At 35.6% G+C, this 27,196-nt stretch overlaps 1 protein-coding gene across 9 annotated transcripts in view; it reads left to right on the top strand.

The window, feature by feature from the left end:
* Window positions 1-27,196, top strand: part of DIAPH2 (diaphanous related formin 2) — a 159,865-nt gene that overhangs the window by 32,227 nt on the left and 100,442 nt on the right. For all 9 annotated transcript variants that reach the window (XM_040698666.2, XM_015278161.4, XM_015278159.4 and 6 more), the window contains 8 exons: window positions 1,152-1,262; window positions 2,514-2,632; window positions 3,579-3,695; window positions 4,686-4,804; window positions 6,073-6,137; window positions 7,570-7,674; window positions 9,204-9,998; window positions 13,148-13,262. In XM_040698666.2, the coding sequence (XP_040554600.1) occupies window positions 1,152-1,262; window positions 2,514-2,632; window positions 3,579-3,695; window positions 4,686-4,804; window positions 6,073-6,137; window positions 7,570-7,674; window positions 9,204-9,998; window positions 13,148-13,262 (1,546 nt within the window). The remainder of the gene's footprint in view (window positions 1-1,151; window positions 1,263-2,513; window positions 2,633-3,578; window positions 3,696-4,685; window positions 4,805-6,072; window positions 6,138-7,569; window positions 7,675-9,203; window positions 9,999-13,147; window positions 13,263-27,196) is intronic.

The following is a 27,196-nucleotide window of genomic DNA, read 5'->3' as shown; positions in this document are numbered from 1 at the left end:
ATTGTTCCAAATGAAATTTGGTTTAATGTCATTGACTTTTACCTTGTTGATTTAAAAAACAAACAAAAAGCCAAAAAACCAAACAAAGCCAAACATAGAAACACCACTTAGAAAGAAAATCGAAAAACATCCCAAGGAAACAAAGAAACAAACAAAAAAATACGTGTAATAAATATACAATTGCAAGACTCATTAACTTGTTTCTTATAAAATCATTCTTTATGTGCAATGTATTAACATAAGCCATTAAATCAACATCTCTTCAGGGCAAAAGCAATCATAGCAGATGGCACCTTCTCTGTTTGGATTGGACATGTACTTTTGGCTTATTAAGTCATGTCATAGTAGGAGCATAACAAGAGTCATTCAAGCAAGCATGATGATGGTACATTATCTGAGGATGTAGCTATATAGACATAGTGCCTTTTAATAGAAATTAGGGCTCCATAAGGTGTTTCATTAAAACTAAATAATGTATGTATTTAGAACTGGAAGTGTGCATTTATCTGACACTTCTTCTGTGCAGCTATTGTTTGCTTATTTCTAGCCTAATGCTACTTCTATTTACACTTAACATCTTTTACTGAACTTGGTATTTCCCTGGAGTCCCATTTTAGACTTCCAATGTGCATCAGTGCTTTAGCACTGATGATATTGTCTACCTGTTTTAAAATTAATTAAAGCACAGCTGCTTAATTGGAGCATTAGCCAGTAGTGTGAGACTTCAGTCATTTTGCAAAAATGCCGTGCAGAAGTAGACACCTGCTGATGTGAAATAATTAGTGATTTTTTTTTTTCCCCGTGATTTCTGATTCCTGTAAAACCCGATTGTTTTCAAATTAGTAAGTTCTGAGGAAAAAGAGAACTTCCAGAGTGGTACAATAGTGTGAAATGACAACTTTCTGAAATGAAGTTTTATCCTTTACAGCTGATATAATTTTGAAGTAGCAGAAGCACTAACAATATGAAAACAAAACAGTATTTGATACAGGTTAAGCTAAATGAAGTCAAGGAGTTGCCTGTGTATGACATCGAGCAACATCCATCACTTGATATTTGTTTTTACAAAGTAAACTGGAGTAGTCTAAGACAGAAGTATTTATTTGCATTGTATGCATACTCAAAGTTTATGCCTCTTTTTCCAACAACAGGTAGCCTGCATGCAGTTCATCAATGCCCTTGTTACATCTCCAGAAGAACTTGATTTCAGAATTCACTTGAGAAATGAGTTTTTACGTTGTGGCCTGAAGAAAATATTGCCTGTAAGTAGTTTGTATTTAGGAATTGATCACAGTAAACTGATTGTGATTGTTGAAGATAGCAAAATTGTTTTATAAGTGATTTGGAGTGGGGGAGGTCCAACATAGAAGGCCCCTCACACCTAATTTGCTTTTATTCTGCATAGTTGCAGATAGTTTTGTTACCTTCAATTATGCGTTAAGATGCAGTGACTTTCTGAAAAGTAGTAATTTTACTTTATATACATGGAAAAAGATGTTTTAGGCTCTCAGTTAACTGTGTAAACCAGGATGATAGTTGAATCAAGTCAATATGTTAGAAATTTAAGTAGTCATCAAACTGAGCATAATTTGTAATGTGTAAATTACAATATCTACACTGTGCTCAGGTCGTTAATTCTGAAGGAAATTGATGTCAAATATATAAAAGGATTGTTCTTTTTTTTGTTCCTTTCTGTGCCTAGGAGTAATTTTTCAAGAAACCTAAGTGCTCAAAGAATCTGAAAAAAGAATAAATTTAGGAGGATCCATTTTTCTCTGACTGAATGCATAGTATGCTTCTCTGGTTTTCAAACATTAGAATCAATATATATTCCACACAAAAGAAATAATAAAAAAATATATAACATTCAATTCATACATATCTGGTATGACAGTTCTAGGCAAATTTTCATTTAAAGCATGGAGTTCATTCATGCTAGTGGCTTTTGAAATAGTTTTTGTTTCTATGATTTTTCCAGTAGGAAGCTAAAGTTGACTATTAAGATTTTTAGTGAATTTGTGTGCGTATTTTAAAGAAAATGTTTGTTTTTTTTTTCCCCCAGTTACAACTATTAAGTTTTATGTGTGATTTTTAACATGCAAATATTTCTCAGTGTACCATAAATGTTTTTGTGCTGTGATGTAGATTACCAATTAATTACACAAGTTGTAGGCATATCTTTTTTGCACTTATTTAGGCTTCCTAAGTTCACTTTCATTAGTGTTTTGCAATATTGTTATGCTTCAACAAATCTGAATTGTCAACTGTGTCCAATTAGGAGAAGTCAACACAGTGAGGTTTCTGTAGTCTGTCCTTGCCATATTGGTTTATATAGTGCCTTCCACATAAGAAAATCTCAGGCAGTGTGCAACTTGCTCCTTAAAATGTATTTTCTGCTCCAAAGGTTCATGCTTTATATTTTGTTGTGATACAGTTTTGAAGGGGTGGTGGTGATGGAATTCTTAAGGGGAGGAAACAAAAGGGCATGTTAATTTTGCCATCTTCAACATTAGGCCTTGAAAGAGAAGGAGAATGAAGAGCTTGATATTCAGTTGAAAGTGTTTGATGAGAGCAAAGAAGAAGACTTGATTGAACTGTCGCATCGTCTCAATGATATCAGAGTTGAAATGGAATATCCTTTATAAAAACTGTGTTATTACATAGATTAATAACTTTATTAAATATAAGGTAGGATGCTTTATGTACAGTCATTTTGTCACAGTTATGTATTATACATGTAAGTGCTTTCTTGAGCAGGTTTCATTCCACTTTTTAACTTAAAGTTTTTTTTTTTTAATATCAGCTATTTATAGTCAAATTAATACTTAAATGTGTGGGTTAGATATAAGTCATAAGGAACTCAATTTTTAACAATTATAGCTTATTTAGTTTTACTAAACTAAATTCCAGCTTGTGATGCATGAAAATATAAAATAATAACGATGAAAGAATATAATTTTTGAGGAAAAAGTGACTTGATATCCAAATTGAAAGAAAATTTTAAAGTAGATTATGAAGCATGAGATGCGTGTGTTCTGTTACTGTGAAGAAGCAATGGATTTAAATTTAACATGATGCAATTTAGGATGATTACTTGCAGTTTAAATTGGCAAGCATAATGGCTGCTACTGAAGAAGCAAAGGAATGTGAGTACAACCTATGAGTGGAGTATAAAAATAAGTAATGTTGCATTATAGAATGGGTAAATTTCCTATTCAAGAAATTAAAAGGATTGTTTAGTAAGTATTGGCCAGTAACCTGGCTCACTTTATGATGAAAAAGAGTTTTGTGTGAAATATGCTTACAGGATTCTATGTAGGTATGTAGTATAATTTTTCCTGGTAGTAACGGAAGATATTTTGATGATTAAAAGGGATAAAGTTTTTTTTTGGATAGTTTTATCAGGAAAAATATCTATACTAGTAAGGGCAGCATTTCAGAGTGTTAAAAGGGTTTACTGGAGCAGTAGGAATACTCACCTGGGGGAACTGGGTTGTTTGTGGGGAGGCAGCATTTAATTTATTTTACTTTTTTTAGAAAAAAAAAAAAAACTTGTATTTCCTTAACAACGTTCTCACTGATGTGAATGAAGTATTTCAATTTCTGTATAATATGTTGAAAGATACTTCTTCTGAAAACCACTTTTTGTCAATTCTACAACACTTCCTTCTCATCAGGAATGATTACTATGTCCGGTAAGAGTTTGATTTTTTGGAGGTGGAAGAGGGAACAATAGAAATTGAGTTTCTCATGATTGCACATCAATAGTTGCTCTGAAGCTGATGTGTAACATATTTGCCTTTCTAGTCAGGGTTAATTTTATTAAGATCACATTAAGTATAAGAATGCTTCTTTAAAAAAACTTGAGCCTTAGTCTGTCTACCAGCTTCATCCTCCAATCTGTTAATTTGTTGAGCAGTTTTTTGTTTTAGTCGTGTATGATTGCTTCTTGATCTCAGTGAATTTCAAGTTAGTTTTATAGCTAATAATTCATAATTTTCCAGATACCTTGTACTTCCTGTTCCAATGTAAACTTCTTTTTATTGTATGTATACCTCATAGTGTCTTACCAATGTTAAAGTACCATGTATACAATATTTAAGAATTATTTTTTTGTTGTAAATCAGCTATAAAAACAATTGATGTACAAGATAAAATGTAGAAGTTAAATAAAACCTGTGAAGTCTTCAATTTACATAAATGTGTGTGTATATACATATATATGTAATTATGTGTATATACATATATATACACATACGTGTGTGTATATATATATTTATATATAAAATATTTATTTGGAAGTTTAGAATATCATCAGTTTAGACTTGAAGGTTTCCTACTTTGTGAAATTGAGAAGCATAGTACCCTGCACTGGTTAGAAGTGCATATTGCTCTATTCTGAGCATAGAGTCCTTTACTGTCAGAGGTTCTTGATACTGTTTAGAGAAGTATATTGAGCAATTACGGTAACAGTAAAATAATTTTGTTAGTAGTTCAATATCAATATTTTTTCAAGTGGTGGAATTCAATGTATCGAGAATATGCTAAAGAACTGTTGCAGCATGTATTGAAGATGCTAAGCAGTCATTGTTCTAACAGTGCTTTATTAGCCCCACCTTGATGCACAAATTATTGTTCATGTTCTTATCTTGTAAAATGTGTGCTTTTTTTTTTCTGTTCCTCAGACCTCAGTATTACAAGATAATTGAAGAATGTGTATCACAGATAGTATTGCACAGCAGTGGCATGGACCCAGATTTTAGTTGCCGAGGAAGAATGGACGTAGATTTTTCTCACCTTATTGGTTTGTATACTACAAGCAATTTTATAGTGTCTTACTAAAGTGTATTTTTCAGTTTTCTAGAAACTACAGGTGTATTTGTAGAAAAGGCTAGATCAAGTTCTGTAGCCTTGAATAAATGACTCAGAAAGATTCCTTTCTCCAGTGCTGTACTGAATGTATATCAGTATATATAGTCTTAGTAACTGAAAATTGCTTGTTCATAAACTTTTGAATTTCAGGTGTTTAACAGATGTCAAAAATTATATTAATATTACTGTTAATGGATTGTAAATTGTTATATGGTTAATTCTAAGAATATTTTCCAAGTAATTGAGGTTATTTAAGTTAAAGCAGTAAGTTATCATCTACAGTCACTGAATAATTTATGTGACGTGGGAAAGAAATAGCTGAATAAATACCATGTAATTCAAATGCAAGTTATTAACATCAAAAAAAGTGTTGTTTTGTAAAAGGAAAATGTATAATAGAAGGAAGTAATTATTCCTTGAGAACATCTTAATTTAAGAAAGGTTTTTTTTGTTATAGTAAAATGAACTGAGAAAAGATGTATGTGTTGACATTACTTTCTAACAAGTATCATGCCTATCTACAAAAGTGCATCAGTGTATCTGTCATTTTATTCTATTATGACTAGGAACCTAATCACCTGACCTTAACTTCATATCATTTCACTGACCTACTAGTTTTAGGAATAAGTGGTTTGTATATCTGCCAATTCCTACCTGTAATCTAGTTTTGTTTACATTGCTTATAAAATGTTTGTTCTTTAGCCTCCATGAAAAGTCAGTAGAAGTGCTTTGTACCACTGAGTGAAGAAATCTGTGCTTTACAATCAGACCAAATTGTCTTCACCTCTGAACTTTATTAAAATGAGATTTTTGATTTTGTATTCCTAATCTTAAAAGGGTTGAATTCTGAATTGAAACCTCAGTTTCAATTTTGTTTCATACTAGTGTAAAAATCCTTTTTCATCACTCATTTAGGAGTAAGATTGAGCTGAAGGAGGAGGGCAAACTCAAATCTGTTAGAGACAGAACAACTGTGGTGATTCATCTTTAACTTTATTGGTCGCATCTTTTATTTAACCACTTCTTTTTATTGTCAAAAGTTTTGCTCGTCAAATGTTTGGATCCATCAGCCTAGTAATTCATTATGTTTTTTTCTCTTGATTTTGTGTCATGAGGTCATAAGGTAATTATGTTAAGGAAAGGACCTCATAATTATGATGTTTTATCTGACTTCTGTTTGATGATTTATTTAACTTTCAGATGCAAGCGTAGACAAAACTAAAGTAGAAGAGAGTGAGAAAAAAGCAGCAGAATTTTCCAAGAAAGTAAGTACTGGTTGCCACTCTTCCCAAGCTATGGAACAGATACCTGACAAGAATACTGTAGGCTTGTTTTACAGTAGAATCTTAGTGGAAACTGGGAAATAATGAATATCATAGAATGGATGTTCTTCCATAGTTGAGAGTTTTGCAGGCCTTTCTGTGCAATGCTCTGATTCTGACTTCCTCTGAAATCAAAAGCAGAAGAATCATAGAATCATAGAATTACTCAGGTTTGAAAGGACCTCAAAGATCATCAAGCCCAACTGCAGCCTAACCATAGTACCCTAACTCTAACAACCCTCTGCTAAATCATATCTCTGAGCACCACATCCAAACAGCTCTTAAACACATCCAGGGATGGTGACTCAACCACCTCCCGAGGGAGCCTACTCCAGTGCTTAACCACCCTTTCTGTAAAGAAGTGTTTCCTAATGTCCAACCTAAACTTGCCTTGGTGCAGCTTGAGGCCATTTCCCCTCATCTTGTCACCTGTCACCAGTGAGAAGAGACCTACTCCACTCTCACTGTAAACACCTTTCAGGTACTGGAAGAGAGTATTAAGGTCTCCCCCCTCAGCCTTCTCTTCCACAGACTAATCAGCCCCAGCTCCCTCAGCCTCTTCTCATAGGGCTGATTTTTCTAAGCCCTTCACTAGCCTCGTTGCCCTTCTCTGGACCTGCTCCAATACCTCCATGTCCTTCTTGTACTGAGGTGCCCAAAACTGAACACAGTACTTGAGGTGAGGCCTCACTGCCGAGTACAGGGGGAGGATGACTTCCCTAGTGCTGCTCACCACACCGTTCCTGATACAAGCCAGGATGCCATTGGCCTTCTTGGCCACCTGAGCACACTGCTGGCTCATATTCAGCCAATTGTCCAACAGTACACCAAGGTCCCTTTCCATCAGGCAGCTTTCCAGCCACACCTCCCCAAGCCTGTAGAGTTGCTTGGGGTTGTTGTGACCAAAATGCAGGACCTGACACTTGGCTCTATTGAAACTCATACCGTTAACCTTGGCCCATCAATCCAGTCTATCCAGGTCCCTCTGTAGTGCCCTTCTCCCCTCTGGCAGATCAACACTCCCTCCCAGCAATTAACTGCAAATATTATTTGGTTGAATTCATCTACTGTACATAACTGATGGGGAGAAAATTTCTACTTGATGTTATTTGAGTAAAGTATACATATAGTATATATGTAAAGTGTGTGTGAGAGGAGGGAATGTGACAATCTAGTCTAGTGGCTGGTTTCCCTGTCCATGTCAGGGGTTTGGAACTAGATGACCGTTACGGTTCCTGCTATCTACAGCCTATCTGCTGTGAGTCTGTGCTTCATAGCTCTTCATCTAGCACTGTCTTAGGACCTGAGGAAACTTACCTGAAAGCAGAGTGTTGACAAAAATGGACAAATATCTCTGTGGTTGTTAACTTCACAGTTTGATGAGGAGTTCATAGCTAGACAAGAGGCACAAGCAGCACTTCAGAAACGAGAGGAGAAAATCAAAGAACTTGAAACAGAAATCAAACGATTACGAAGCCAGGTAATAAAACTGAGAGTAAATTTTTCAGTTGAAAACTATTTGTATAGAATTAAGAGTAAAATGCTTTAGAGGATATTGTCTCTATGAAATTTGAAATGTATGTTATAGTTGTATTTCTTTGTTTTGAGGCTAGTGTAAATTACTGAAGCTTTTTTCCAAATAGTAATTTGTTCAACATATCTCCTTTACTGAGAAGAAATTTCCTTAGTTTGACTTTTTTTCTCTCCAGGTAGTTGATAATGCTTAAACATCACTACTTCTATATGTTGTGTAGGAAGTGTTTGTTTCAGAAGGCTGTAATTGTTTTGCATGTCTAATATACATACTTATCAGACTCCACTTGCATGCCTATTCTGAAAACACCCACTTCTTGGACTTCTGAAAGATTGATACAGTGGTTTTGTAAAATCTCGTAGGAAAACGTCACATAAATGAAAGACCTCGTGAAGGGAAAGTGATGCTGAATTTCAGCAAAGCTGATTTTACTTGCATTCATTCCTTGATTAAATTTTGCTCACAAGCACCAAAAATGTATGTCCTAATTATCTATCAAGGATCACTTGTGAGGCAGAAAGCAAGAGATGCCGTGTGTTATGCTGTCAACACCTTTATTGGGTGGTTCTTGTTCAGTGAGTTGCCCTATAGGAACCAGCCTTTAGTACAAGCAGTTGCTATGGCTTGATAGTTTTGCCTCACTGAGTTATTTCCTACTCCTTGAGTCTTAGGCAAGATCTGTCAGTTTCATTTTCTTCTAATTGGAGCGATCTTAATGACTATTGTCTTACTTCCTATTTGCATAATGGGAGTAATTTTGTATGTTATTTTATAACCTGTTTGCCTCCTTTTTCTGGTGAGGATGCTGGTCTTCTGCTGCCATTACTGCCGTTATCTGTGATGTAGCCTTATCAGAGCACAGGCTTTCTTATATTAACATAAACATGTTACACTGCTTTTAACAGATGAATTGCTGTTTGTTGTGTTCTTGGTTATCAACATAAGTCATTCTTGTAACCTGTGATCTCTTATGGTTTTTATTGCCGTTTTCATACAAACTTATATTTGTAATTAATTCATACCCATTTTAGTGTTTGTTACAAATCTCTACAAGAAAGCAAAAAGTTTTTTTTGGCCTAAGTTACTAAACTAGCTATGTTGTTAATGGAGTTGAAATTACCTAGATATCACAGCTCATTCATAATAATGGTAGAATTAAAAGTCATATACCTTAACTTTCTAGTATGTTGTTTTCTCTCTAGCATTAAGCTTCCTGTCTCCATTCTCAACTCACTTATAAAATAATGACATTAATTTTTTAGGTGAACTCAGATTTACCTCTAACTATTACTTCCATTAAACTAGAAACAGTAAGTAGTAGTGTAGTGAAGGAGTACGAAAATTAAATTCCATGAATTCCATGTATTAGGTAAAATTTTTGTGACAGAACATCAGCATAGTTGGTTCAAATTCATATATAAAAACTCTTTCCCTCCTCAGATGAAAAAAAAATATTTTGCTCTATTAAATTTCAGGTTCCTCCTCCAGCGAGTGTGAATGTGCTGCCTTCTTCTGCAGCATCTCTGCTACCCGGTGGAACAGTACCACCTTCCCCACCTGCTCTATCCAGTGGGGTGGTTCCTCTGCCGCCGCCACCACCACCACCACTACCTGGTGGAGCTGCAATTCCTCCTGCGCCTCCGCTACCTGGTGGAGCTGCAATTCCTCCTGCGCCTCCGCTGCCTGGTGGAACAGTAGTTCCTCCTCCGCCTCCGCTGCCTGGTGGAGCAGCCGTAATTCCTCCTCCGCCTCCGCTGCCTGGTGGAGCAGCCGTAATTCCTCCTCCGCCTCCTCTGCCTGGTGGAGCAGCCGTAATTCCTCCTCCGCCTCCTCTGCCTGGTGGAGCAGCCGTAATTCCTCCTCCGCCTCCGCTGCCTGGTGGAGCAGCCGTAATTCCTCCTCCTCCTCCGCTGCCTGGTGGAGCAGCTGTAATTCCTCCTCCGCCTCTGCTGCCTGGTGGAACAGTAATTCCTCCTCCGCCTCCGCTGCCTGGTGGAGCAGCAGCAGTGCTGCCACCACCGCCTCCGCTGCCTGGTGGAACAATTCCTCCTCCGCCTCCACTGTTTGGTGGAGCAGTTCCTCCTCCACCTCCATTGCCTGGTGGTGGAGCAGGGCCTCCACCTCCACCTCCTGGTGGGCCTCCAATGGCACCATCTCTTGGAAGTTATCCATTTGCTCCTGTTCCAGTGATGCCAGCATTACCACATGGAATGAAGGAGAAGAAAAAATATAACGTGGAAGTATCTATGAAGAGAATCAACTGGTCCAAGGTATTATTATGTTTGTTTTTCTCCCATTAATTAAAAAGTGACTTTTGATGTAGAAGGTAATATGTTAGAGTTTATACTAGGTTGCTGGTAGCACAAATGATGTATGGGGAATTCTCTTCATCCTTTATCCAAAATACTTATTAAGCACCCTGTGCTGCAGCTGATTTTGGTTTTCAGGGATACTTACATTATGGGGAAAACTTACAAGAATGTAATCCTGCCATGAGCCCACAGTATCTTGTATTCAGAGACTATTGGTAGCTATCAGATGTTAAAGTATTTGAGTAATGCTGTGTCAGTTATGTTCTGCATGTCTTCAGATGTAACTGATAATTGCCTTCTCAGGCAAGCGCTTCAGAAGTTAAAATGTCTTGTTTAAAGCAGATTTATCAAATAGTTACTTAACATGTACTTAATCACGTTACTACTACTTTCAACAGGTTGAGTTGGTTGAAGTGTTTCTGGGATTTAGGAATTTGGAGTTGACAGCTAAGTGGAAAACTGCTGGGAAGACTTTTGTTTATTAACCTTGACAATCTGGCAGTTGATGGAAGAGTCTAGAGTTAAGGGATGACTACAGCTGTGTTTGCGTAATTGAAGCAGATATGGCTGAGTCATGAAAAAAATGTTGCAATGGGAAATGGATTTTGAGATTTACTTCAGTCACTTGGAATAAAATGCAGTAAAGGAATGCATATGTGGAATTTTGGGGTATAACGCAAAGCAGAGTTCTGAATTTATTTTTATTATGCTAGGGGAAAAGTAATTTGTGGGGTCCTTAAGTTGTATTTTGTATGTATAATAAATTATTTTATTGCTTGAATATTGAAAATGGACCAGGTTTTCATAGCCTGTAATTGTAAGTTTGATGTTGTTTCAACTTGACAGTGCTTTGGTTATGCTTTCTAGGAGCATGCTATTTAAAAAAAAAAAAAAAAAGTCTCAGTGAAACTGCTGTGCTGGCAAGCTATTGTGGGTTTGTTTTCTATTTCCTTTTAAACGCCTTGCATTAAATGTAGGAATATGATTTCCTCCCCCCCCCCCCCCCCCTCCAAAAAAAAAGAGTGAGAAGACACTGGATAAAGAATTGCTCCTAGTAAAAAACATTTATACTTGCCATATTAATGAGTATACAGACTTAAACTATTAAAACATTCTGCTAGGGACAGATGTCTGGATATGAAGCTAAGCTAAGTAATATTTTTAGATTAGTTCTCTGAATAAATACAGCAATAAACTATAAATGAAGGCATCTAATTAGGAAATTGAGCAGTATTTTGTTCTCATTCTTTTGTTCAAGTGATATGCTTGTTTTAAAAGTTTTAAAGGAATTTTTAATTTTCATTGTTTTTTCTGTCTATGGTAGTTGTACTACAAAACACATCTAAACAGTATTTTTTCATAAATTGGTTTTTAAGATAATTACCTTTTCTCTGAGAAAGGTAGCTGCTTACACTTAATGCAGAGCTTATCAGAGGGTAGTAAAAGCAACCATGTTACTTAAATGTGTGTTGTAGACAGTGGGGGCTTTTGCAGTCAGTAGTTTAGTGTTTTCTGTCGCTTTCATCTTTTAACTTCTTTTAAATAAAATAAGCTATTTAAATTATTACTTCATTTAGCAGCATGCAGTTTTAATGTTTAACTGGTAGGTTATTGCTCTATTAGCGCTGTGAAGCTGATGTCCCTCCCAGTTTATTTTGAGTTTTTTAATGAGCTATTTCTTGGCAGAACTTTCTGTTTAATGATGGGCAGATCAGTAACCCAGGAAGCTAATTTTATTCTGACATAATTCTTTTTCAAAAGTCCATGGATTGCACACTGCAATTCATGTAAAGATTATTTCTTTACATGAGAGGTTTCAGATGATGCATGCTAGACTTAGGGGACTTATGCAGTGACAGGTAAATATTTTTTCTGTTTTGGCCATGTCCTCACAAACCTGTCCTCATGATACAGAATTACAGAATCACAGAATTGTAGGGGCAGGAAGGGGCCTCTAAAAAGGTTCCCTAAAAGGAATCTAAAAGCAGGTTCCCTGCAGCAGGCTGCACGGGTAGGCATCCAAATGGGTCTTGAATATCTCCAGCGAAGCAGACTCCAAGACCATTCTGGGCAGCCTGTTCCAGTGCTCCATCACCCTCACTGTGAATAAGTTCTTTTGCTTATTGGTGTGGAACTTCCTGTGCTTCAGTTTATGGCCATTTCCTCTTGTCCTGTCCCCACAGATCATTGGAAGGAGGTTGGCCATTGTCCCTTTGTTTCCCACACTTAAACATTAATAAGATCCCCCTCTCAGTCTTGTTTTCTCAAGGCTGAGCAGACATACCTGTGGCTGCTGTGGGATACATGGAGTATGATCACTGAGTGAATGCTCACTGGATTTTCCTTCTGCTGAGTGTTGCTAGTTTCATTAGTCTGTATCAAACCAGAGTGTAAATCTTATGACTCAGATGAGAAGAGGCACCATTCTATTAGGGGTAGTGAAAACTGAATTGTATCTTTGCATCAAATTGCATACCTATATGCAAAACCTTTTTAAGCGGAGTTTTAAAGTAGTTTGCAACAAGTAGTTATATTAGAGCATCTCATTTAGAAACCCATTAGATTGATGATAACTAATAGTTATATGTGCAGAGAATATTGATATCTGTCCTGTAATTATACTTAGGGAATTTATCTCAAATGTTTGTTAGTTGTTTTCAGATTAGTTTCCTGCTTGGGCGGGGTTATGGCCACTGGGAGGAGCTATGGCACTACTTAAGTGAAATGTTTTGGGACCATTATCTTGAGCTGAATGTGAACCTGCATAGTCAAATGCATTTATATTTAAGCCAACTTCATTAAAACAAAAACAAAACAAAACAACAACAACAAAAGAACATCTTAAGATGTAACTACAAACTTGAACCTTGTGCTTCAAGCCTGTTTGGAGAACTTGTTCCATCAAAGATTCTTACAAAAACTTGTGTGGGTTGAGGGCATTTTGTATCACTGTGTTCTGTTCAGGAAGCTTCTTTAAGAAATCATAATACATAAAATATCCCTAAACTCAATTCAGTCCAATTTTCTTAGCACTTTTGTAGTGCTGCCTTTAATTTGGCCATCAAAAGTACTGATCATTAACTTTGAAAATGATGTTTTTGTTTCAGATTGAGCCTTACAAGATAGCAGAAAATAGCTTCTGGGTGAAAGCTGAAGAAAATAAATTTGAAAGCCCAGAACTATTTGCAAGATTGGCAGTCACCTTTGGAACACAAATGAAAGGTACTTTCTTCTAATTTGCCTCATGCTTATATAAAGTTAAAGCTGTGTGAAGGTGGTATTTTTATTCTTTGTACAATATTATAGAATCATATAATACTTTAAAGCAGGAATGTGATGTGCAATGTATATTTTAGCATAGCCATCTGTTACAGGAATTGCACCTCACACTGTGGCCTTGGATGGTAGCAATGACATGCAATAGTACATGTCAAATCTGCATTATATGTTGCAGACAGATGTGAATCATCAAATAAAATCCTTGTCTAAATTCGTATTCAAATCCTATAATCTTGTCAGGTTCTTCTTGGTTTTCCATGTTGGGAGGGTTTAATGTGTAATAAAAATATACTTACTCATGTTGCTGTGGTGAATCAACATTCTGTACAACTAAAACCGAGACTTTAAATTTATCAATTAAAACATGCCCTTAAATAACAACTAAAATGTGTCTAATGCTATGAAACCAACTGTGCTGAAACCATTATTCTCTTGAAAGTTTTTGTGTACATTTGGGCATGTTTTTTTTTTTTTGTTGCTGTTGTTGTATTCTGTGTTGTTTTAACTTGGGAACAAGCAGTTAAAGAACTGATTGATCCTATCAGGTGAAGGAGCCATTTGTCTACAACAGAGGCTACACTCTTGTTCCTTGTGGAGTGAAGTTCAGAATCTTTTGCAACGCTTCTGGTCAATCATTCCATTCTCCCTCAAATCTCAAGAACACGTAGCTTTTGCACAGTTATCTCCTCGGCATATTTTTCCTGTGTAGGTGTTAGTTACACTTGTTTGAGGCTTTGCCACTGTGACCTACTGACACTTGGGCTTCAAGTGCAGACCAGATAAACTTAATGTCTGCCTGTAGCATATGTTGGAGATGTATATCTTAATCTTCGCATTTACTTCTTTTTTTAATGTGGAATACTTTATGGAGTTTTCATTTAAGAAAAATTATTCTTAAAATACAGGCCTTAAATTAATATTTAAATGCTTATGTATAATCTAAGCATTATCTTTCCTGAAATTTATGTGCTATCTAAGACAAATTACACTATTACTGGCATGGGTGATCGATGTCTAAATTAGTTTTCTGCAGGATGAATGTGTGAGTGTACACTCTTGAAACTTTGCATAAAACCTTAGGAAAGCATCAGATATTTTACAAATTTGTACTGGACCACCATGTGGAGTGGCTCTGTTTAACTACCAGAGAGAAAAATAAAGTGAAAATAAAACCTGTGCTGGAGCTTTGATCAAGTACAAGTGAGGCTATTCAGTATATCATCTAAATAGCTATTCTGCTAATTGCTAATGCTTATACTTAGGCGTGAAAAAAATACTGTAGGTTTATCACACACACAAAAAAAAAGGCTACATAGCTTTGCCATAAGGTTAAAATAATATGGAGCTCATCGCTAGTTTTGGTGTGATGGCAAACCAAGTAAACTTTCAAGAAGATCCCATGACATCAGATAATATTTACAATAGATTGAGAACCTTCTTAATGCAAATGACAACGTTCTGCCTTGAGCTGCATTCTTTCATGAGCAATGTGAAGAAGTTTTTCTGAATTCCTGAAGAAGTTTCTTCATTAAAAATGCTGGGGGAAAAAAAGCCCTCTTGAAATTTTGACATAGTTTTCTGTTTCATATGAGAGGAAGTTCTTGTTGACCTAGCTGCGCAGTTATAAAACTGTGGGGAAAAAAGGTGGTTCCTCACTCTTTGCCTTGACAGACACAGGCTCATTCATCACCAAAATATTAATTTAAAGCATGATTTAAGATTGAATTTTTCTTCCTGTTAGTCCTATTTTTTTGATGTGGTTTCTCAGTATATCGCAGGAGCAGTAAAAAACAGCAAATAGAAATGCATCTTATATCCTCTAGAGAGCTGAGTCAACATATAAGAAAATACAGGTGTAAGCGGGAGAAAACTGACAGTCTTAAAAAAAAAAAAATCTTATTCTGATGACTTAATGTTTATCTTGTATTCCATTGGAATTCAGAATGCCAGTATGAGCAGCAGCTGAAGTAAAAGACAATGTTCCTTGACTGGTAAAATAATTTTACTTCAAAACAGAATTTTGATCTAACTATATTTAAAGAATAAGTATAGGGTTGCTTCTCTATTCACTGTTGCAACCTTAGATGTTTAATATAGATGCACTGAGTGTGTTTTAGCTAGGTTTAAATTACTACTAACACTGAAACTGCAGTATTTAATCTGTAAAATAAGTTGAGCTTGACTATGAAAACAGGAGAAGACGTATTCTTTAAGCAAGATTAAGTAAGCTAAGTATTCTCTGTAAGACTTTGAAAGATTTTGAGATCTTGGAATTTGAACTGAGTTGATACCTAATTATTAATGTTTTAGTACAATCTTGAAGGATTTTCTTCTGTTTTCTTCAAAAGAAATGAAGAATATGAATACCTATTAAGTGCTTCTATGATGAATGGACTGCAGGGCTTCAGATTTTCTTCGAAGCTCTTACATGAATGTTTTGAGCTTGTAGTTGTCCTTCCAGATGTAGAGATGGAAATGGTGATTATAGTCTCATAGACCATTTTGACAAATAAATGATATTTCAGATCAGATATCTTTGGAAATGCATGGATGCCTCTTGTTTAAAAGGTTGAGTAATATTAAGAAGTGGGGCAGTCATGTACACATTTCCTTGTGTGGCTGTGCAAAGGATAAGGTTACAGATAATATTACTTTCCAACTAGTTACTTTTTTCTTTTGACTTGGTTAATTGTGAAACTGTTTTGACAGTTGACTTGTGAAATTGTGAAACTCCAGGAATTCATAGAGTAGTAAAAATGAGTATAAAAAGGATGTGACATAAATTCAATGAGCTGTTGTTATAAGCTGGATTGAATAGTATTGAACGCTATTATATTCTGTTGTGTTAAACTTCATTCTACCTTTTAAAAAATAAACAAAAACTTTGTACTGTTCTTGGCAAGAACCTATAGTGAGTCTTTCAAATCATGTAAGCAAGTCATTATGTTGTTCAACTTCAAGAAGAATTTGGTAGGTTTTGCTTTCATGTCCTTAGCTGATATCAAACTATGTGGTCAGCTACCTACTTGAAGGAAAACACCACCACCACCACCAGCATGATGACTGGTGTTTTGTGAAATATTATCTCAAAGGCTGTATGTTGGTGTTCAATTTTCTGGGTATTGAGGGCACATAATTGTCTTCTGTTAAGTAGAAGTGAATGATCAAAATGTTTTGGCACAAATAACTTTGTTATAATGTGACAGTATCCAGTGTATCTGGCCTGGTGCTATCAAAATCGCTTTTCACTGTTTGATTGATAGTCTAATTGCAAAACGCTACAAAGCAAGTTAATGCCTTCTCCCTAAAGGATCATGTTAATTTCTGGCTCTTGTAATTTAGGTTGTGTATTTTGCCAGTCAAGAATGATAGTGGTACTCTGAAGAAATTAATTATGTGTACAGTAGATCTGTAAAGGTAGTAATTAGTACATAATAGTCTGTAACTACTGGGATTGTTCCAGTACAGAATTCATTATCCAACCAACTTACCTCAAGGGAAAACTTCTTGATCAGAATTCTGTTGCTTCTTTATGATGAGTCTTATAAAACATAATTCAACGGTAATTTTGATGCATGTTTTGAAGATTGAAGTAAGGTTTTAATACTTGAGTTCATAGGTTTTTTTTCTTTATGGAATCTGATTGAGAAAGGACAAGTAAAAATGAAACACTTGCACACAAGATATTACTGAACAAGATATTTAGGTTTATATTTTTGTCTAATGAAATCTATTCAATATAAATATACTAAGTAGATTATTTTAATATGTTGTTGTTTTTTTTAACAATTAGAGTATGAAAATTTAAGTGGCTATCCTAATACCGAAGTCCTAGCTTTGGTATCTACATCTGAGGGCAACTTCTAAAACAACTGTGGCTCAGTTTTAAAATGGTGATCAGAAAAAATTTATTAAACATTGATTAAAATACTATTGTTACCAATTATATAGCTGATTATTAAACAGTAGTTCACTATTTAACAGTTCTGTGCATTCTTATTTATTTCTGTAGTAACTTATGTTCTTTTCCTGTTTGCACATCTATTAGATAGTGAGGAGAGGGAGGGGAAAAAAGAAAGACAGACAAGTTTCACTGGAAGCCTGTAGGCAATCTTGTCATTGTTTCCCCACCTTTTGCTCTTTTTGTAGATAGACATAGATGACATAAACATATTTCTCCCTCCTCTATTACCACTTTGGAAAACTAAGCAGTGTTCATTCTTTCATCAGAATTAATCTTTCAGCTCCAGTCCTTTGTGCTGAAATCATTAAGATTGCGTGTAATAAGAGCAAATTGTAAGTTTTGATTCTATCAAAGTGATGTAATGTTTCAAGATAGATCTCACTTCTGTGCAGTATTCTGGATTGAATGTTACAAAGCCATATTCAGTACTGTTATTGACTGACAAATGAAAATAAAACACTACTTTAGCTTGAAGTAGTGACGCATTCTTAGTGGGGAAAAAAGTTTTTAAATAATCACTTCTCACCTATTATTTACTAAAGAGTTAAGTAGAAACTGAAGAATAAGGTCTGTATATCATTAAATTTAAAGAATAACTGTTTGCAATCATTTACTTTTTTTTAAATGAAAGGAAAAAGGATTCAAAATTCTAGATAATAAATGCAGAATTAGTACAAGGGCTGCTCCAGAGTGAATGCCTCCTGTTTTATTGGCCCATGACATCAGAGGCAGATGTTGATAATAAGGCAGTAGAGGTTCCTTCCCACCAATATCATGTTAAATTTTGTTCCTGGGACAGTTGGTAGCAGAGAGGCAGTCTTGACAAAATGGCTTCTGACACGGAAGTGTGTATGAAGCGAAGGTGTGTCCATGAATTTCTTCATGTGGAAAAAATGACACCCACTGACGTTCACTGACTTGCTGAAAGTTGATGGAGGCCAAACAGTGACTGTGAGCACTATGATATGGTGGGTGGTGCATTTCAGCAGTGGCAACAGCAACAATGAATCACCATTAATGGTACAGATTTGTACGAACTCAGTATGCAGGCTCTTGCTCATTGCTGGTGAAAGTCCATAGCTCATGGTGGTGACTGTGTTGAAAAAGTGTTTTGTAGCTGAGAATTTCAATATTGTTATTGAGCTCTTTGTATCTGTTGCAGTTTCCATGGAGATAAATAAGAAGCATTACTTTCATAGGGACCCTATGTATGTTAAGAAACCAAGATAAAATTCACTTAATTTGTTTAAAGATTGTAAAAAGTTTTGTTCAGAATTCCTGTAGCACAGCTCTTTACTTGTAGTTGTGAGAGTGCTAGTCTCAGTTCAGTACAGAAAATAGTATTAAACACAAATATGTTGTGGTAGGTCAACTATATGCGCTCTCTTGGTGAAATACAAAGAAAAAAGAATTTAACTCCTACCTAGTGAATTTGTTTCTGAATTCCAAACTGCAGGTGGCTCCCTTGGTCTGCTGGTTAATCAGCATGCCTTTTTCATTCCTCTCCTTACCCTCACATTTTCAGAAATCGGAATTCAAAGCAAAGGAAAATAATACTTTGTGGTGTAGGCAACCCAGTGCTTCTGTATCTTACAGGAATTTAATGAAGGTAGACTGATTATGTCAGCAGATTGATATCTGAGCTTCATATAGAAGTGATCTGATTTGTTTTCATCTTTGAATGTATTTGATTTTTCAACAACAATAAATTCGAGTACTATGAAGAAGTAAAAGCAAGATAGTAGTTTGCCATTCTTTGTGCTTTTTTTTTTCTTTTCAGTGACTTATCCCATTAGTATTGTCAAGCTAGGACATGGAATACGTTTTTTTTGTTTGGGTAAACTAATGTCTGCAATTGTTACTATTCAATGTAGATTTATTAAAAAAAAAAAAGTGTTTTTGGTGATTTTTTTTTTTGTGAGGAGGGGGGTCATTCTTAAATGATCGTAAAAGGAATTGTGTAAGAATATGTTTACAAAGGGGAAAAAAGATTGGCTGAAAAAAAAAAAAAAAACAATGAAATAAGTTTTTCTGCCTCTAAATTGCATTAAGCACTTCGTACCAGATAATGACAATCAGTCTTTCTTTGCTTAAAATATTAAGAGGAAAAAGGATGATGGGAAGAAAGAAAAAACAAAACACATTAGAACCCAACAAACCTCAGTGTTCTATATATAGGAGGTTCAGTTTTGTATTAGGTACTAAAATGTAACTGCGTATGTTTACTGTCTAATAGGCATTTATTTTATAATTTTTTGATATTTAAGCAGAGAAGCCTGGTTTTCAAATTGGCATAAGGATGATGTATGTAGTTTTACTGCAGCTCGGATATTGTTCAGGAAAATCATAGAGGAGGCCTCCTAAGAATTAATCATATTTTAGCACGTGTAAATTTCATAGAATGAGGAAGCCACTATTCAAATTGTAGCTGTTCAGGAGCACCCACTTTTGTTGAAAGGATGCCTCTCTTACTAAAATGAGGAGCACTCTGAAGTGGTTGCAGCAAATGAAAGTTTCCAGTTAGGTGGAAATGTTTGTCAACTTCAGTTCTTTGTATTTGATGTTGTAGATAAAATGGAATTCAGGTTGTAGAGGATGTCTTGTACATATGTGCTTGCAGTAAGACCATCTTTTGGTTAAGAAACCTGTGGAACAGAAGCTGGTTTTGAATAGTTCTAATAAAATAGTGAAGAATTAAACTGCTGCTTAGCTGTACTGTAAGTTGAAGTTAGTAGTTTTCTCAAAAAGATTCAGCAGTAGAATTCATGGAGGGAGGGCTGCTTTCTTCTTATCCGGTGTAGAACAATTTTTTAATCTGAATCCTTCTGTGTAAAATACGGCTATACCGCTTGAATAATTTTAGGCATTTATTGGTACATATCCAGTAATGTTTGGAAATTGCTTGGTAATTGTAAATGTACAACAAACTAATGATCTCCCCTCTGTATTTTTGGAAACAAGAGCTGATTTTTCAGAAAGCTTGGTGTGGGTGTTACACTGTATTTGTGCAGAGATGTTTTTGGTGTTAAAAATTCGGAAGACAAATATTTGTGTAGAAATAGCCAAATGAGCTATAATGAGACCTAAAGAAAAAAAATCTCATTTTTTAATGATGCAGTGGTGCTGTCGTTTTAGTTGTGCTATCTTAATGTTCGGGTGACAACATTTGGACTTGTGTATTAATGTGTCAGACGAAGGTGCTCAGGAAGTAAAAGTGGAAGTACTGAGGAAATGTGGAGGAGAAGAGTCAATTTTGACTATAAAAGAAAGTCAAGGAAAAAGGGAGGAAACACTGAAATGCAGCTTGTTTGTTTTGTTTTGTATTTTTCCTACATTTATTATCTCAGAAGTCCCCATTAGAGAACAGTTAGGATTACTATGCAGATAAGTGTGTGTTACTGACAAACACATATTCAAGACATTTGGAATTCCAGTCTGCTGTATGGTGACTCAGCTAGTATGTATGTAGAACATACTGCCATATGCCTTGTTTTTCTGAGGGAAATAAAGCTTCTGTTTTAAGTGGTTTTATAAAGTACAGCAGAGGAGGAAAGGCAGGTTATGTGTTCTGAAATGTCTATTTCAGTCTCAATGATGCAGTGCTCAAATGAACTATAGCACGTTTAATGAGCAGTTGAGGACAGAGACACATGTACTAAGCACACCAGGGAAAGGGATTGTGTACAAGGACTAATTAACATGAAATATGAATACATTCATGAAGTAGTCTTGATCTATAATGCTCTTATAGAGTATTTTTTTTCTATGAGTTCAAAGAAAAAGAAATTCAGAAGTTGAACTGAAAAAAAGAATCTTTAAAGTGTTTGTTTTCAAATAAAAATCTATATGTATTCCTGGAATTACATTTATTCTGTATGAATCGGTTTAAAAAAAAAAAAGAAACAGACTTGAAAGAATGCTTTCTCTAATGTCAAAGCAGGAAAAAGAATAAGATACTATTTAAGATTTTTTTTCATTTCATTTTTTACATAGGAAATAAAGTCAGATAATAATAAAAATATGTAATCTGATGCTATCTACTCAGAACATGATTAAATAGACTATTCCATGCTGTTTTTAAGATAATATTAACAACTAAATTAAGGAAAAACTATTTGTTACAGAAATATTCCTCAAATGTGGCTTATCTTTTCCTGTGCAAGTACAGAGGTTGCTCCGAAAGTAACGCCTCCTATTTATTTCCACAGAAACTGCAACAGCTGCAAAGAGCAAAATAACAATATTTGTTAGAGCGAATTCGTAGCTACAAAACACTGTTTTTCAACATAGTCGCTGCCATGGGCTAAGCATTTTCATCAGCTGTGAGCAGAGAGCTGTGACACTTGTTCTTCAGCAGAAGCTCAGCCATTAAGCTGGGTGTTCATGGACCAATTCCTTTTAAATATTTTGAAAAGCCAGCCAGTCAAAACCACACTTTCTCCCTACATCTGCCTGTTAATTTTACAAGCGAAACTGATCAATCTTCTTTTTTGCTGACCCACCTCCCAAAAAGTCCTCACCTCCTTTTGAGATTGCAACTTGTGTCTGATTGTTAGCTGTTGAAGCTGTAATATTATGAAGAGGTGCTTTGAATAGAATATTTTTCATTGGAAAAATGTCTGCTGTGAATACATAGACTAAGATAGATCCATTATCTAAATGAATTAAGGTTCTTTGGAGATAGATACATTAAAAAAAAAAGCTATCTAAAGCATTGAGTGAACAATCTAAATTTATTTAACATTCTAAATTTGTTGAAAAGTTTAAAATACTAGACGCATATGCAGATAAAAAGTTAATTTTGTTGAGTTATTGAATTACTTGTCAATGATCCCTCAAGGATGCAAAGATGAAATGAAACAACACTTACAGAATCTGAAGGAATTAAGTGTTTTTAAAGTAAGAATATAGGGTTTTTTCGACCTAATAAAAATACATTTCCCAGTGTTGAGAGGTGGGAGAAAAAGGAACTTCTGACTTAAGCTTCCTATAAGAAGAATATAAACGTGATAAACTGGCCAATGTTTATAAATCAGTGTGAAAGTGTCTGGAATGTTCTGGACTGTAGTTCTTGTGGGGGGAGTTTGGAGACTTTCTAACATTTTTTGCTGTTGTACTTAAGACATTTTCATAATTTGTGCTAAGATGTTGCCTTTTGAATAAATCATTTTGCTTATGTTGCTAAAATGAAGGTAATCAAATCATAAATTGAGTCTTTTAAATTTAGAATAAAATACAGATTCTCTGTGTGTATGATTTTAAATGTGCTCAGGAGAATAGTGAAACCTGTAAGGTTGAGGGACTGGTGCTCCTGTGTGACATGACTATCTTAATCTGCTACAGCATAAGTGGCTTAATTTTGTTGGTGATGTAGGCTGGTTTAGCAATAGGGATCAGTATATTAGTTTAAGGATCAATATATTAAGTTTAGCAAAAGGAGTCAAAGAGTGCTACTTCTAAGACATTTATTTCAGCTTTGTTTGTTTTTCTCAATGATTCTGCTTCACAAGAAGCACTGGAGTCATAATAGACTACTTGCATCTTTGCATCTACCAGGTGCAAGGACTTTGTCCTCAGATTTCACATATACTGTTTTGGAAATTGCTCATTATGGCCCAGCAAGCAGTGGAAGTTTGCCAAATTGGGGAAAATCAGCTAGGGGTCAGCAAAAAGTCTCTGATGAAGCTGATGATGGAAAAATAGGGAGAAAGGAAGAGATCATATGACTACCTTAGATACAACAGTGTATGCCCAGAGGGATACTAGCGTATATTAATGAGTTCTTGGAAAAGGCTGGATTTGTGTGCCAGTGTACAACATGTGTGTGTCTTAACTGTTTAGATGTAGAACTTGAACTCTGAGAGTGCATGCTTGTTTTGTCAAGTGACCTGGTACATATAGTGAGGAATAAAGAAATGCTGCTTTTTAACACTACACTGGTGTTAGAGAATTTTCTTTCTAGATTTCAGATGATGTTGGGTCCCCTAAGAGTAATCTTTTAACGTGGAAGTAATTTATCTTTTACCTTTCGAAGGAAGATAATTGTTGCATGCATGTTTACTGAGTGTGTGGGTGTTTTGAATACCCTTCGAAATACTGGGACTCCAAGAAATCTTTCAGGTCAGATCTGTTAGAAGGTAGCTATAGAGAACTGTCTTCACAGGGCAGTTAAGCCTGGTATTTTGATTTTAGTGGGTGACTGAGCTTCCCAGCTTCCAACATTTCAGTTCTTAAGGAAGATATTTCCCAGGTGTTTTTAATACATCCCTCCTCAGGGATGTGATTTAGTGGAGGGTTATTAGAGTTAGGGTAGTATGGTTAGGTTGCGGTTGGACTTGATGATCTTTATGGTCTTTTCCAACCTGAGCAATTCCATGATTCTAATATAAGCTTTCCCCTATGAATTTAGACTTTGGATCTGATAGCTGTGAAAGTATCCCTTTTAAGGTTTTTCTATTAATCTGTTTAATACAACAGTAAATTTTACCTAATTACCAGTTTTATTAATACTGATAACTATTTTTCTCAGGCATAGTAATTTTTTTTTTCCTTTTCAACTTGAAATTAGTGAGAGAATAAAGTTCTTCTTAAGAATCATGAAGTCATAGTTCTCATATTTCTCAAGTACTCAATCAACAGAAGGGTAATGCCCCATAGTTCACTGGTTGGGTCAGATGTAACCTGGTTGTGCCATGTTATGCTTAAACAACAGACTACAGAAAATCTTGAAAATGATAAGCAGATATAGGGATTGGAGATTTAAATATATACATGTGAAACAGTTTCTCATGTGAATTTGTTTTAAAACCTGATAGAAGTATTTTTTTAAAAGGTTTTAAAGGATATTCAAAATATGCATTTGGAAACGTGATTTCTAGTATTTAAATAAGCCATCAGGAAATTCATAGGTCAGATAGCACGGGGTGGGGGGGGGGAGGGAACCACCTACTTTATTTATTGTAAAGCTTTACTTGTTGCAATTAAACACCAATATCTAACTTGGTTGTATAATAAGATTTTTGGATCTTTGCATTTTTAACTTCATTATTTCTAAAATTTGTTTGGAATATGAAATTCATATCAATGTCTTTACTGGGAAAGAATTGTCTTTTATAAACCTAGTTAAGAGGAACAATTGCTGAACTTTTCATTTAAATATTTTTGCTTTTAATAATAACTGCAATTCAGTTTATGAAAATCTTGATGAAATGTGATAGTTCTTCAGCATTTCATTTTACTTCGGTTTTAATTATTCTTTGGTCAGGAAAATGCTCGACACTGATATCTGGCAGTTTTGCAGTGACGATGACCTGATATCTAAGAGGAGAGGAAACAAAATGCAACATGTGGCTATCTAAATTGAAGCTGCCATTATAGGCAGCGTTTTAGTTTCTTGGACAAATGTTTTGTCTGATCCATGAATAAACTTGCCATGTTACTGCTAAAATGCATTGGCTGATCTTGTGACTGGCAACATGCACCAAGGCTAAATGTCTCCTCTTAGAAAAAGCCATCTTTTTTGTTTGTGTTGTAGGCGTTGAAATATGAGCAGTGGCAAAGGGAGAAATGGAGTGTACAATTCTGGGGCTCTGTGCCATGTAAATATTCATGGAGAGGATGTGATAAAAGAGTTAATGGAAAAGGCTGCTAGCTTTTATTTCAGCTTCCTACAACACATGGTACAACACAGCTAAGTAAGCCCATTGAGGATATTTTCAGTTCAATCAGTTTGCCTGCTGTTTGATTTCTAATGCTCAGGATGAATACTTGCATGTATTTCTGTGACCATTTGTTTGCTTAACTGTTGCTATTTGCTCAGTCCTCCAGGCATGTGCTGATAGAAAGCTGGAAGCAACTCTAGTACAGGATGTTTATTAAAGTATACTTTAACTATGCAACTTAACTGCATGAGTTACTGATGCAGTTTGTCAAATGGCAGCTGAAAATTAGGCTATTTGCAACCATTTTAGGGCAATGTTAATAGAACAAAAATATTTAATAGATTAAATGAGATGGAGAAATACAATAGCACTCACTTGCTCTAGAAGAGTAAATAAGAAGAATACAGTACCCTTGCTGTTTTTTAACACAGCTTATTTATAAAATTAAGTCAGAAATTTTTTCTTCCTTGGAGCAGAATACGTTAGGTTGATGTCACTTCCTCTGGCTTGATTACATTAATTAGGCAAAAACTATATGAGATGTCAAGAGATGTTCCATGTTTTTTCTCCTGCTGTTTTTGTATCTTGTGATCTCAAACTAAGCACTACTTTCAGATCGATTGCTTGCTTTATTTGTAATAAAATTGTTTACTGTTTTGTTTCTTTTTTAATGCTGCATTAGCTATTTGATTATTCTGATTGCAGAAAGGACAGAGTGACAGCAGGAGTGCTTAATTAATTTTACTTGAGGAATTGATAAGTGAGTGATTTTAGGTGAACTGGAAAATGCCAGGTGGCATTGGGAATAAACATGAAGCCACACAGCTGCTGATTTGATTGACAAGAGTGTGTGGCCAGCATCTGTTAACGCTCCTGCATTCATCTCTGGATGTACAGGAAAGTGGTTTGTGATTTGTCACATTTTCAGTCTGAATGACCATGTTGGAACCAAATATGTTTGGATACCAAACTGCTTTAATCACAGTAAATGCAATTACACGTATAAATGTGTGACATTCTACTTAACATGTTCTGCAGGAGAGGTGATGCAGTCCAGGAGAAGAGTTGTGGTTTCAGCTATGCTGAGCATTATCGAAATACAGGTCCCTGCCATCTCCCACAGTCTTTTGTGTGGGAGTCATGAAATACTCTTAAATTCTATCAGTTATAGGATTGAATCAGATTATCTCCTTGGTGACTGCTCTCTTAAACTTGCACTGTTGTTTTCTGATTTGCTGTTGCTATTGTCTGAGCTCTCACTCATTCTAGACACATTTGCACTTAGGATCTAGTTTTGTTTCCTTGAGCACACAGGAAACTTTTCGGAGTTCCTTCTGTTTTCTGGAACAAAAGCTTAGTCATATTTTGTCTACTCAACTTGAAACAAGTGGTTGTTGCAAGTTCACAGGCTGTGCCAGCTGTGCTAACCAGGCCTCAGGTACTTGCTGTGCTTCAGTTTGATTGAAGAAGTTGTGTGGTGAGAAAACTGAGGGATTTATTGTTGGTGTATCAGTGGGGAGAGAGAATAACTGTGAGTTTGAGATTACATTATGTACAACTTACCTTTCTCTCTACCTTTCTTTGACTTTTATCAGCTTTGATTTTTGTTGACAGCAGACTCAACAAGAGCCAGCAGTGTGCCCTGACAGTCAGGAAGGCAAACTGCGTTGTGTAGTACATTAAACGCAGCACAGCCAACTGGTCAGAAGAGGAGATTATCCCACCATATTTACAACACTCTGAGTATTTTGTGTGGTTCTGGATTTCACAATATAAAATGGATGTTAAGGTCCTTGAAAGGATCCAGAGGATGGTAGCAAAATTAAAGGATTGGAAGTCATGTCATGTCCTGTGAGGATGGGCTGAGGATGTGGGTTGTGTAGTTTGGAGGAATAGAGGCTAAGAGCAGGCTTCGTGGCTCTCTGCAACTTCTTGAGGAAACATGCAGGAAGGTACTAATCTCTTCTTGGGAACTGATGACAGGATGTGCAGGAGTGCACAGAGTTGTGCCAGGAAGAGTTCAGAAAGGACATTTAAGAAAAATGTCTTCCCCATGAGGGTGGTCAAACACTTGAGCAGGCTTCCTAGGGAAATGTTTGGTGCCCCATGCCTGCTAGAGTTCAACAGGTGTTTGGATAATGCCTTCAATAATATTCTTTAACTTTTAGCCCTGAAGCAGTCAAGCTTGAACTTGATGGAGCCTGAAGGTCCCTCCCAACTGAACTATTTTAGGCTAGTTGTTTTCTGTTCTT

Source organism: Gallus gallus, chromosome 4 (genome assembly GCF_016699485.2).
Source record: "Gallus gallus isolate bGalGal1 chromosome 4, bGalGal1.mat.broiler.GRCg7b, whole genome shotgun sequence".
In the NCBI taxonomy this organism is placed as follows: Eukaryota; Metazoa; Chordata; class Aves; order Galliformes; family Phasianidae; genus Gallus; species Gallus gallus.
Note: the sequence above shows the minus strand (reverse complement) of the source record. Positions and strands in the feature narration are given on the sequence as shown.